General features: G+C 41.8%; 1 protein-coding gene across 1 annotated transcript in view; it reads left to right on the forward strand.

The window, feature by feature from the left end:
• Nucleotides 1-260: 260 nt before the first annotated feature.
• The window catches only part of WNT2 (Wnt family member 2), a 41,621-nt gene continuing 28,234 nt past the window's right edge, over nucleotides 261-13,647 (forward strand). The window contains exons 1-3 of the mRNA XM_032483639.1: nucleotides 261-643; nucleotides 2,760-2,986; nucleotides 8,295-8,572. Coding sequence (XP_032339530.1) covers nucleotides 561-643; nucleotides 2,760-2,986; nucleotides 8,295-8,572 — 588 coding nt within the window. The 5' untranslated portion in view covers nucleotides 261-560. The remainder of the gene's footprint in view (nucleotides 644-2,759; nucleotides 2,987-8,294; nucleotides 8,573-13,647) is intronic.

Raw genomic sequence — 13,647 nt, forward strand, 5'->3', positions numbered from 1 at the left:
CTCGTTTCCCCACATTGCACGTTCGGGGACTTCTGTCTGCCGGAGGGTAGCCTCGCCTATCCGGACCGCTCGCTCTTTGGCCTGGAGCTTTCCGAAAGGTGTCTGCCCCCGCGCGTGCTCGAGGCCACACAGAGGTGTTTCTCCTTCCTCGTCTCACCCGCAGACCTCTCCTGCCATCATTTCATCCATCCTTATATAAATCCCACACCCCCACCCCCGGCACAGCGCCCCCTCCCTCGGCTGCGCCTGGGCGGGCGGGGAGCTGAAGGGACCCGGGCGCGCGGGAGGCGCGCAGAGCTCTCCGGCTGTCCGTGCTCGCCGCGCCTAGGGAATTGGCTGTGGGCGAGGCGGCCCCGGCTGGCCTTTATCGCTCACCCTGCTGGTCGCTTGAAACTTTATCAGCGAGTCTCGCCACTCGCCGCAGACGCGAGCGGGGGGCGGGGGCGCGGCGAGGCGCCGGCGGCCGTGACGAGGCGCTCCCGGCGCTGAGCGCTTCTGCTCCGGGCACGCATGGCGCCCGCACACGGAGTCTGACCTGATGCGGACGCAAGGGGGTTAATATGAACGCCCGTCTCGGTGGAATCTGGCTTTGGCTCCCTCTGCTCTTGACCTGGCTCAGCCCTGAGGTCAGCTCTTCATGGTGGTAAGTCCACGCGCACCGGCACGGGGGGATTTTGGAGATGGGAGTGGGGACCGCACTGGCCATAGACCCTTTCCGGAGGCGCTTCCCCGCCGCCGCGGCAGTCGCAGATTCCGGCCCAAACCCTGGCTGCTGCCGTCTCCTATTGCCCCTTCGCTTTTCCTCGGAAGACCATTCCAGCTTTGACAACTCCAGCCGCCACCCCCCCCCCCCCCGCCCCCGACATTCCCCCTCAAATGAGAACTCAGATGTTTGGTTTATTTGGATCTTGCTGAGCGACAGCAAGATCCGGATCGTTGAGAGAAGCGCTAGCCGGGTCTCTAGCTCCACTATCACAGACGTGTGCGTGTGCGCGCGCGCGCGTGTGCCTGTGTGTGTGTGTGAATTCACCTCCAAAACTACAGTCATCTCCCCCCAGCCCCCACCTCCCCACGAAAAGAAAAAACTCAAGATAAACCGACGGGCCAATTCAAGCAGTGAGGAGCTGTAGAACCCAAAGCGTGTGATTTTGCATTACATCCCGTACTTCCACATTCCTGCTTCATCCCAATGGGGCAGGAGAACATTTTGCTGCCTCCAGGTAGAGGCTACTGCCTTAATGCGAAGCTCTAGAGCCCGGGGGCTCTAAGGTGTTACCCTATTCGAAACCACAGCCACCCTAAAGAGTAACTTTGCTGCTCTCCTTTGTACCTTGATTTTCGATTTATTCTAAATTGTGAAGGAACGTTGAAACGTAACGGGTCTTAGCATCCTTAAAAGTTCCAAAGGCAGTCTCTCCCCACCCAGAAACTCTTCCCCATCTCTGTCTGATCTTGAGAAGAGATGGAGTTGAGACCTCTTTAACGTTCTTGTACCTAAAAGTTTCTGAACAGATACTTAAAATACTGATTCAGAAAGACCTGTTATCTGTTATGTTGGGCTGCTTTTTTAAAAAGAATCTGGCAAAAGTAAGGGGCCTCAGCCAAATAAAAGACTAGAGCAGGGAACTTTAGGAAGACACTGGAGCTCTTCAAAGGAGCAAGGCAAAGCGTTGATGGGAAGAGGGGTTCAATTCCTTCCTAAGCCTCTTTGAACAGAAAGGCGTTTAGCCTTGACATTGCTGACACAGGATCAAAGATTGATTTATCAGACTGACCATTTTTCAATAAAATGACTATTTCTGTTTCCATGGGTGTATAAATATTATTTATTGCCCAGGCTTTTTGTCACATTGTCTCTCAGCTGTCACTTAAATATATTTTTGGGGAGTCACAGCTGTAACGATTTTATGATCATATAAAATAATGAAAATACAAGAAAAAGACATTCTCCTTGTTTGATCGCTTCAAAAGACACCTATGGCAGCTTGGGTTATATAAAAGGTACCTTTCTAAACATTTCACAACTAATAGAGAACATCTGGGTAGAGATGATGATGTAATTTTTTGTTAAAGTTTCTTTTCAAAAGTACTTTATGGAGCTATAACACTGTTTGATTCTTCCAAACATTTAGTGTCCTTAATAACAATAGAAAGATTTTTTCCCCCAAAGGTTCTCTATAAAAGCCAAAAAGAGCTGGAAAATGGAAATATTTAAAGGATTCTTTAGTAGGAAAAGAACGGCATGTCTGTGCGGAGCGTATAACATCAGATACCTGCAGGTGCTGATTAGACAGATAGTTTCTTAAGACACTTAAACATGAGGTGAAATAAATGGGAGTGAGGAGCTTATAAAGGTCAGCTCCCTCCAAAGCCAAGTCCAGACACATTATGTACTGAGATTAGAGTCTTCCTGGGAAAAGTCTTGGAAGTGTTCTTCCAAAAACATGTTGCCCCTTCCCCCGTCATTCCGTTCCCCGACCACAGACCTTGCCTCTCCTACTCTGCCCAAAGCATTGTCTGGTGCCCTGGCTTCCTGTCCAAGTAACAGTCATGACTCCATTTTGGGGTGGCTTCTACCAGACCACTCACCATGCCTGCCATGCAGCTTCTCCAGTGAACAAAAGTTAATTAACCTTTGCTTTCTGAGATCCACCAAAGGATAAGGAATTCGTATTTGAAACATTGTTTTGAATTCGTCACTCTCCTGGGAAACACCGTGCCCGCTGTTCAGTGTCCTCACCCGTGTTGGTCCTTCCCAGGTACATGAGAGCTATAAGTGGCTCCGCCTGGGTGATGTGTGACAATGTGCCAGGCCTGGTGAGCCGCCAGCGGCAGCTGTGCCACAGACACCCAGACGTGATGCGTGCCATTGGCCTGGGCGTGGCCGAGTGGACAGCAGAGTGCCAGCACCAGTTTCGCCAGCACCGCTGGAACTGCAACACCCTGGAGAGGGATCACAGCCTCTTCGGCCGGGTCTTGCTCCGAAGTAAGTCTCCCACCATCACGCAGCTCCATGGGCTCTCCCCTCCCATACACACTCCCTTATTTGACCTTCAAAGTCCCTGCTCATCTTTTCCTGCATTTTATTCAGTCAGAAGCTCATTCTTTTGGGTGGCATTTTCCCTGTTTATAGATGGGGACTAGAGAAATCAAGAAACTTGTCTAAAGTTTTGGAGGAGGAGGCTGGTCATGGATTAGGATGTAGTGCCCCAGGCTAGTGTCGTTTTATTCTTTGCTGTCCATCCGAGTCACCTCACAGCCCTGCCCTTCCCTCCAGGCTCAGATTTTGTCTCTAGGAGAAAGGAAGCAGCAGCCACAGAGTGCCTCTGACTTTTTAACTCTTCTTTCTGGGACTTGAAACTTCCAGAAGGATTTGAGCAGAAGATCAGGATAGAATGGGCAATTCTTTTATTGGCCATAATACATAGTCATTATTATAATAACATGTGTTACTAAGAAGCAGAGACAAATCTTTGCTTATCACCTTTGACCTCTCATTCAGCTACTCAGCTTTGGGTCATTCTGTTTCTAAATGAAATATTTTTTTTCAGTAAACTATAAATTCTATAAGGCAGGGACTAACCTGCCTTCCCTACACCTCACTTGGTACCTTGTGTGTTGTAGGCATCATTCATTCATTGAATGGTTGAATGAATGAATGGATGCACTTGTAGTGAGTGCCTATTTTCCAGGTACATTTTAAGCAGAAGGATATTTATGGAGGGTAGGGGTGGGAACCATGAATACAGAGAGGTAGACCTTGGAGATATTGCAGGTTTTGTTCCAGACCACCACAATAAAGCAAGTCACAGGAATTTTTCTGGTTTCCCAATTCATATAAAAGTTATGTTTATACTATATTATAGTCTATTAAGTGTTGGAAAAACAATGTACATATCTTAATTTAAAAATACTTTCTTGCTAAAAAATGCTAACCAGCATCTGATAACACAGGGTTGCCACAAAGCTTCAGTTTGTAAAAAACATAGTATCTGTGAAGCATAATAAAGTGAAATGCAATAAAATGGGGTATGCCTGTGGTTTTTCCCTTTTCTTTTCTTTTTTAGAAAGAGCATCGAATATTATCTAATTACCAAATAAACTTAAAAGTCCTGAATGTGCAAAGTGGCTCACTAGTTAGTATACAATCAGAGAAAATTGAAAATTAGATTTTATTTTCAAAAAATACCCCTCTGCTAACCTGGCCTTAGTAGCATTCTCCAAGAAGTAGCACACTCCATGTGCTTCTGGGAAATCTGACTGAAACACAGCAGTTTACGTGTGAACCCTAGTTTATGTGCAAACTTTCCACTTGTTTTTGCCTACCGCCCCCCTAATTCCTAAGAAAATCACTCGGGCTGTGCACTTGGTAATGTTTAGTAGAGGGTGTTTCTATCATGTAATCATCACAGCCCTAGGGTTTTATGAGGCCAAATGCATAACTGAACGGCTCTAAAATCCCCCAAGGGCGTAGTACTCTCACTCTTAACGTATCCCTAAAGTTAATTTACTGTGATATTCTGCAATTTTATTCTCTAGTTTAAGAACTATATTCTTCTGCATTCCTTTTGGAGTTTCGATATGACATCGCAAAATTTTTGACAGGATAATAATAAATTTCAGCTACATGGAATTTTAAGACTTCACCTAGATTAGCTCACCAGTGAATCAATTAAAGTGCTGGACCTTGTCAAAGAGAGTTTGCAAATATCCAACACAAGGAATCTTTGGATGTATCATGTACAGGCTCTCGGTGTTTAAGATATATCAGGATTTTTCCTTTTAAAAGTTCTCACAGCCATTTTCCAATGATTACAAATTAAGTGTACTTCTCATTTATAAAACGATCACCTATAGAGTCTGTCTATGAAAATCCATTAAGATTGTCTCCATACCAGGGGGAAAAAAACCCTTGAGGTCACAAATGAAAGGAAGCAGTTCTGACCACTGGTCCTAAAGATAGTATATCTGCCAAAGGTGGAGATTCATTCATAAAATACGTCAACTTAATCTTGGCAACGTTTGTTTCTTCAGAGCTGTAGCGTGGCTGAGAGGAAAAGGTTATAAGTGGAGGGGGAAGAACAAGTTTGATTTAGTTTAAGGCTTCAGGTAAATAAGAGATTATAACTGTACTTCCTTCAGATTTCTTTCAGATGAAGCTGAATGCTTCGCCAAAATACTCAAAACTTAAAACACCCATGCTACATAATTTCTTTCCAATCTTTACAGAAGGCCAGATTTCTTCCTGGACACTTATGTAAACTCCTGTGACTGTCAGTGATGATTTTGTGTTGGTTATGGGAAGGCTGAATTTGGCCTAAGGTAGCTTATCCTGGAAATAATCACGAAATTCCAATGAAGCTATCCAAAGAGTTTTACAATTAATTGCTTGGAGGGAAATTCACATCTTAGAGTTGTAAAGAACTCCCCTTTGGAAACCTAAATGTCCTTACAGATGAACAGGAAAGGCAAAGGGCAATACCATATATGGGGAGAACATAAAAGTTACTACTGTAGCCCATGGTCATAGAGAAATGGAGGACACTTGCCTCTTTTGCTTCAGAGAGCTAGAGTAAGATAAAACGATTTTTAGGAACGTTTATAACTTGCTCATTAAGCCGTAATTTGCTCAGTCACCAGACACAGGCAGAGAAACGTAAAGGCAGAACTAGTAAACTCAAAAGTAATGCCTGCATGAATTTGAATATGCCTCCAGAATTCTAGAACAAGCCATAAACAAAAAGGTGATTAGGTTCCATCCCTTAAAAAAAAAAAAAAAAGCAAAAAAACCCAAGCATTTTTAAAAATAGTTGAACCACCTTAATCTTCCAGACAGCCTAGCTTCTATTGTTTTGCCCTCCCAGCCGCCTATCCCAGCCTATGCACTTAGTAAACATTGCTTGACTTATCCCAAATCAAAAATTAGGAAAACTTCAATAGTAGCATACCAGGAAGTTGAAATATCACCCTTTACATTTGGATTTTGTTTCATATTGCGATGGCTTTAAAATCAGTTTTTCTAAGAAGAGGTCCAAGATCAAAATTTGTTTTGTTACAAAGCCAACTCTTGAAATGTGCTACTATTTCGCACATAGCATTTTAGTGATTCATCTAAGACACTTAACTGAAAACATCTTAAGGCCATATCTACATGATACCAAAACAGCTGGAGGTAAAATGAAAAGTCAGTCAATGTGCTAATTTTTATTTAAATAAACAAACATCTAGCTATTTAGTAATGCACCTGAATAATAAATGACGAATATTTAGAAAGGTGATGGTTTGGCTTTGAAAATTATTTCTGAAATGTAGCAGATTTTAAGTGATTCTTTTTTCTTTCAGCCAACAAGTCAATGTAATTGCAAGTTAGTACAGGATGCATTCTGTGCCTAGACAATTTATTCCTCTACTAACTTGCAAAATACTCTCTGATCATTGACATTCCATCACCTGCATCTTCCATAGCTTTCCTCTAAAAGCCCAGCTCAGGAAGTTTCTCTTCTTTTTCCTTAAAAATAAAGACCACTACAAAATACATTACACATTTGGGAATTTTCTCCCACGTGATATCTCTAAATGTGGGCACTGAACTTTAAATCCAAAACCAGGCTTTAGCACATCAGTGGGATAACTACGAACAAGGTATTTTCCTAAAGTATAAAGTGAGTGCAGTAAAAATTGTGTCTAGCTGAAAGCCACTCCCTGAGATTAAACCACATCTGCATCGTCTTTTACAAAACATCTCAATTCCACTTAGAAAATCTGTGATCCTAATAATATAATCTGGGATTCTCAAACAGCTCCCCTGACCATCACTTTTCTCTCTGGAGAGCACTACCTGCTACCTATGGCAAATAGTCATATAATTGATTTCCCCTAACTACAAGGTATGATTGATTCCTTTTTTTGATAGTTAGAGGTTTCAGGGGAGATATTTTTTGAAGGCTGAGGTAAGTGCCATTTAATATGGTGTAGATATGTTTTCCTGATTTTTAATAATGAGACTAGCAGAGCAAATATTGCAAGGGATGTAGAATAAATTTTAGCACTGAATGACAAACGGAAACAAGCAGGGCTTCAATGCGAAAAGGTGGTTTGTTCTCCCAGCTGTGTGGTTCAAAAAGTCACACTCGTCTTGACATGTTGAATCACCAAATAGCTCTCCATTTTCTGCCTTGCACTGGCATTAGCTCGTTCGGCTTCTATTTTGATTGTTAATATATTTGCTGCAGCAACCATTAATAAAAAGGCATGCTAATAAGAATGAAATACAGCTCCGCTTGAAAAATGAGGTGCACACAGACCCCAAAGAGCCTTATATCTGTCACTATACCACAACACCGTGTTATGAGTTACTACAGATTATTAAAATAATTTAATGTAGTTATTGCACTGAAATATGTACCTTTCAGCCTGTAAGTGAAAGTAGCCTGTGCTCTAATAAAGAACAATTCTAAGAAAGCACCCCAAAGGGTTCTTGCCCAAGTCTAATTATAGGCGGTAAATTTGTTTCCTTCCAGAAAAACCAAAGAAAAGCTTTTCACTGTCTTTTACCCAATACCAGTGATTAGTGCAGGTGTTCCAGAAGAAAGTAAATTTACCTTAATAGTCAGACATAGTATGTAATCCAAGGATATTGCATATTACCTTCAACAATCTCTCCATTACTTGTGAAAGTTGATGCCAAGCCAAAGCGCTCCAGGGTTAACAACAGAGGCTGGTAACTGCCTTGAATTGTCTTCCCACCTCAGCCCCTAGATTACTTGGAATTCAGTTTTTCAGCGGTGATCATTTCAATGCATATGAGTGTCCTCAGTAATGCCTGGAGGTCTGGGGAGGTTTCGTCAAGGAGAGCTGTAGTAGCACAAATACCAAAATATACTATGAAACGACAGGATTGTAGAATTCTAACTGTGTGTGGCAGTAAGGAAATGACGGCCTAGGGATGTTCCGCTCCTCTTCTGGGAGGTGTGGGATTCTAGGTTAAAGTGAGCACGTGTTTGAGATTCACGTGAAGCCAGGACCTGGGCAGGGCTGGCTTCTGCTGCATTTTCTTTTAGACTCTGTTTACTTTAACGACAGTTGTCACACAGTTGTCTAAATTGACACGTGTATTAAGTGGAGGTGATTCGTATTAAAGAAAGAGCCTTGGCTTTAGGAAAGAATTCTTCAAGAACACTTTGTCTCGTGGCAAAGGATGTCAGAGGCAGAACACATATTAAGCAGCCATCATGTGCAAGCCATTCAAGACAAGCGATTCCAGACCGCTTTTAAGACCAGCATTTTTGTTACAGGTAGCCGGGAATCTGCCTTTGTTTACGCCATCTCCTCAGCTGGAGTTGTGTTTGCCATCACCAGGGCCTGTAGCCAAGGAGAATTAAAATCCTGTTCCTGTGACCCAAAGAAGAAGGGAACGGCCAAAGACAGCAAGGGCACTTTCGACTGGGGTGGCTGCAGCGATAACATTGACTACGGGATCAAGTTTGCCCGTGCGTTTGTGGATGCCAAGGAAAGAAAAGGAAAGGATGCCAGGGCCCTGATGAACTTGCACAACAACAGAGCTGGCAGGAAGGTATGGACTGCATGGCCTTATAAATCACTTAAGCTGAGCTTCTCTGAAACTTTCCTAGAGTTGATAAAATGTTATGGTCACAACTTCCCAATGTCCCTCAGCCCAGAGCTCCGTGTCCTCAAGAACACCCCCGACTGCGTTGAAATGGCCCCACCCACACTCCACCTTCCGTCCCACAGCTGAGCTGAAGGGTCCTCCCACTGCTTTTGGCTTTGGGTAGAGTCCAGTGTTTTATGGTCCCTCTGGATACTGTGGGTGAGGATGGTGCATACCAGTGGGACACTGAATGCCTGTATCTAAGGGGTATCAAGACCCAGAGTATCTTGTCTCAAATTTATTATGAAAGCAACTCACCAGGCATGGCTTGTTGGCTTCTTCTAGATTCAGGGAGGCTCTTTTTAGAACCAGACCCAGCTTCACTCTTAAAAGCCCCACCTTGGGGTTTCTGGTACTGGATGAATAAATGGGCCGGGGGAGACATGCCCTCAACGAGTACTTTGGCTCCTTAACCTCTAGTCCTGACTAACTTCCTGGGCTGTGGGTATCTGGTCGGTATTCACTCCTACCCACTATGTGTCAGATGAGAAAACAGGCCCTCCACTGCTCAAGGTCACATGGAGAATTGGTAGGAAAGCCAGGACTAGAATTCAGATTTCAACTCCCAGCCCCGGGGTGCTCTCGCCTAGGCTTAAACCGTTCCAGTGCCAGTGTTCAGATCCAGTGATGAGCCATGTCTTCCGGCACAGTGGCCGGACCAGAACTGGAGAATCCGAATGCCGCACGTTGTGCCTTTGTGTGAAAAGCATGAATTGGCTCTAGCTAATCAAACATTCAGTCGGAACCATTCTAGAATAATCTAATTACCAATGAGAAGAGATAACCATAATTTGTCTTTCATCAACACAAAATTAAAATACGTTTGATATTAATACATAAAGAAAGACCATAAAATGGAAATGTCCCTGGGGGGGAGCTTTAATAGGGAAAAGAATAGAGAAGAATGCAGATCTGTCTGGATGAAAACCCTTTTACTAGGCTTACAGAAGGAACAGATTTCATTTAAAGGAAGTTGGAAGGAAAGAAGCCTTGCTTAGCACATGGAATAAGATGAGTGTGACCTGAACTGTTTACAAATAGTACCTTTCTTGAACTTTAAAAATCAACATTCCTTATTTTCATGAATTTATGAACTTATAGTGACTACTGCCAAGAATATAGACAATGGTTGTGCAATCCTGCAACTACTAGTAATTACTGTTTGTGCAATGGTTTAGATAAGGAAAAATTTACATTGACCTCTGTTTTGACATTGATACCACATGTATAGGTTATAAAGTGTGGTGTCTTTGATAGGAGTATGCTGCTCAATTAGTCCAGCAGGGTATACAGTTAGATCTCTCAGACTGTTTGAAAAGATAAAAGCATATGGTCATACAGTGCATCCAACATAACATTGACTCATCAAAGTAAATGTTAATTTTGCTTAGTAGGTCATTAGATATTCAATGTTTCAACTCTTCAAGACAAGAGATCTTAGCCATTACATTGCTATATTGTGGGCTCTCAATAAGCAGGACTTTTAATGTAAATCACTCGATTCCTCACTGTGTAGAGGTGAACAGCTGTCAGGCCTCAGATATTCTCCTGCCTACTCTGCAAAACTTAGGAGGCTACTTTTGATTGGAATAAAAGTGCACACACTGACTTTTTAAAATGTGGCTTTAATTAATGGTGGGTGGGCAGACTTTTTCAAGGAGATGCATGATGTCAGTGAATATGAACTTTAATGAGAGTAAATGTATTGAGATAAACATGCGTCTCTAATTCTCTTCTTGCGGTCATTAGACCCCCAGCCTCTACTCCCCCTTCGTACCAGCAGAAGGTCTGTGGAATCAAAATGAGAACAGGCTGGGCTTGTGTTTGAACGCAGGCCTCCTGAGCTCAGCCTCCGACTGGCCTGGCTCTAGAAAACTCCAGCCTCCCAGGCTGACAGCAGCACCACTTCATTTTTCTTTCTTCTTTGTGCTTTTCAGTATTTCCCAAATTGTCCAATATGAACATCTTCTACTTTTTAAAATGGGGGGAGGGCACAACTAGGGCAATACATTTTAAAAGAAAAACCATGCATTCCAAGATTGTTCTGTTTAGCCAACGCTACAAATCAGAATTCAACACTGCCATTTGCAACAGGCCTTAATCTTCCCCTAATATCTGAGCAGTTTAATTCCTTTATGATAGCAGCTGGTTAGAGCACCCTCATGTGTCTCTGTCCTGTAATACCATTTTAAATTTTCTGTGCTGTCATAGCATTTTATTTTAATCATAGCTTCAGCAGAATTTGTAGTGATGTTTCTTGCCTTCACATCTACTTGAAACTGAGCTAACTCATCTTGAGTCTAGTTTTCTACCTCCAAATAGGACTGAATCTTGAAAAGATAAATCTGCTTTGTTCAAAACAACCATTTTATCGAAAAAGACATTCCACAATTTCTCTCAGAAGCTCTTTTTAGAGCTAAAGAAGCCACGCTATGAAAACTTCTCAATCCTATTTTAAGATAGGTTTAGGTAAACTACAAGCCAACGGTACTTGGTCAACATCTACCATTTGTTTCCTTTCAGGAGCTTGACAGTAGCTTTTAAATGAGTCCACTCTTTCCCTATGAAATAATCACAACTTCTTTTACCATTCCCAAGAGAATCTGCCTCAAAGTACTCCATGTACCCAATCAAATCCTGCCCTTCAATCACCAGACATTTCCATAATTAGAATAGGAGGAATTCCATAAAAATACTACCCCCCCCCCACAAAGTATTTCTTACCGTAGTGAAGACGGAATGTAGGATTTGAAGTGAGACACACCTTCATTTTAACTGTACAATCCCAGTGGCTTAGATCACTGAATTCAGGCTCTCTCAGATGTAAAGGGGGTTATGTGGTGCTGTGGGAAGACAAGGGTAAGATGAAGAGCATAGAACCTGGCACGGCGTAGGTGCTCAGTAAAACTTAGTTCCCTCCCCACTAGTGACATGAAGACTCTCTGTAACGCAGGGTACTGGGCCTGGCGCAAACCCAGTTTGAACTAGTGCTTAGGATTCCATCTGCTCTCTCCATGTATCCAGAGACTCATCTTCGGTACAGTTTAACATACTAATAAAAAACAGGCATGTAGTGTTCGCTGCTGTACAGAATACTGTCAAAATGCTTTGCAATTTGATCCTTTAAAAAACCCTATGGGACTAAAAAGCAGTATTAGCATTTCTATTTTTCGGATGAGAAACTTGGCCTCAGAGCAATCAAGTGACTAACACAGGGTCACACAGTCATGAAGGGCTGGGCTTGGGGGTTCAGACCCCTTGTATTCACCCTTTAGTCCACGTTGCCTCTGAGAATTTGACAGAAAAACAAACACACAGTATTACTGTATTTAAAAAAAATAGCAGCAGCTGCTACCTTGAAAGGTAGTTTACTGATAATTTTCCCTCTTTGTGTGTGTCTTTAATTTTACAAGTTTTCTAAAGTGAATATGTATTAATTTTTCATTTTTATTAGATAGAATTGTTACAATTTGACTGCACATATACAATATATTGCATGTAAACACATATATACAACATACTGCATATATTTTTAAAATTTACATATATGTACTGTTCATTGTTTCTAAGAGCATTTAGAGCTTTACCTTTTTAAACTTAACATAGTTATCAATGGAATAAAGCCAACCACAGAACAAGAATTAATTCAAAAAGATACATACACCTTGCTATTAACAGCAACATTATTTATAACTGCCAAGATATGGAAGCATCCTAAGTGCACATCAATAGATGAATGGATACAGATGCAGCATATATATGTAATGGACTACAACTCACCCATTAGACAGAAGGATATTTTGCCATTTTCAGCCCTTCATTCACTTCTTTATTTTCACTTCAAAACCAGAATTTTCTAACCAGCACAGACATTTCCATTGCATTAGAAACAACAAAATACCTAGAAATAAACTTAACCAAGGAGGTTACCTATACTCTGAAAACTATAAAACATTCATGAAGGAAATTGAGGATCATACAAAGAAATAGAAAGATATCTTGTGCTCTTGGACTGGAAGAATCAACATGATCAAAATGGACATACTACCCAAAGCAATCTATAGATCCAATGCAACCTCTGTCAAAATACTCATGACATTTTTCACAGAACTAAAAGAAACAATTCCAAAATTTATATGGAACCATAAAAGACCCTGAGCTGCCAAAGCAATCTTTTTCTTTTTTCCTCTTTCTTCTTTTTGCTCTCTTTTCTTATGGTTTGAGGACTAGAGAAGTTCCTTTAACATCTGTTGTAAAGCTGGTTTGGTGGTGCTGAATTCTTTTAGCTTTTGTTTATCTGTGAAGCTTTTGATTTCTCCAAATCTGAATGAGAGCCTTGCTGGATAGAGTATTCTTGGTTGTAAGTTTTTCCCTTTCATCACTTCAAATATATTGTGCCACTTCCTTCTGGCCTGCAGAGTTTCTGCTAAAAAATCAGCTGATAACCTTATGGGAGTTCCCTTATATGTTATTTTTTGCTTTTCTCTTGCTAATTTTAATATTTTCTCCTTATCCTTAATTTTTGTCAGTTTGACTACTATGTACCTCAGTGTGTTCCTCTTTGGGTTGATCCTGTGTGGAACTCTCCGCGCTTCTGGGCTTAGGTGGCTATTTCCTTTCCCAAGTTGGGGAAGTTTTCGGTTATTAGAGTATGTATTAATTTTTAACAAAAGGGAAAACATTATTTTAAATGCCAAAAACATAATTTCTGGTCATGGTGGACCTGTCCAAAACCTTATTTGTTGGGTTCACAAAATTTCAATTTAAGGAGCTGCAAGTTTGAGAGCACTATTCCTATGTGCTGCTGGACTAAATTTAGCCCAGCAGATAGTTAGGGAAATTCTTCGGGAAAAGCACTGTTTTTGGACTAAGACATATGTGGAGAAGAATAAGAAAGTTCTGATCACAAGAAACTAAAATTTTAGGGAGACAAGTGAAATACAACTGCAAGGCAAGCTCTGTGCTAGACAGTATGATAG

This window comes from Camelus ferus, chromosome 7, assembly GCF_009834535.1.
Source record: "Camelus ferus isolate YT-003-E chromosome 7, BCGSAC_Cfer_1.0, whole genome shotgun sequence".
In the NCBI taxonomy this organism is placed as follows: domain Eukaryota; kingdom Metazoa; phylum Chordata; class Mammalia; order Artiodactyla; family Camelidae; genus Camelus; species Camelus ferus.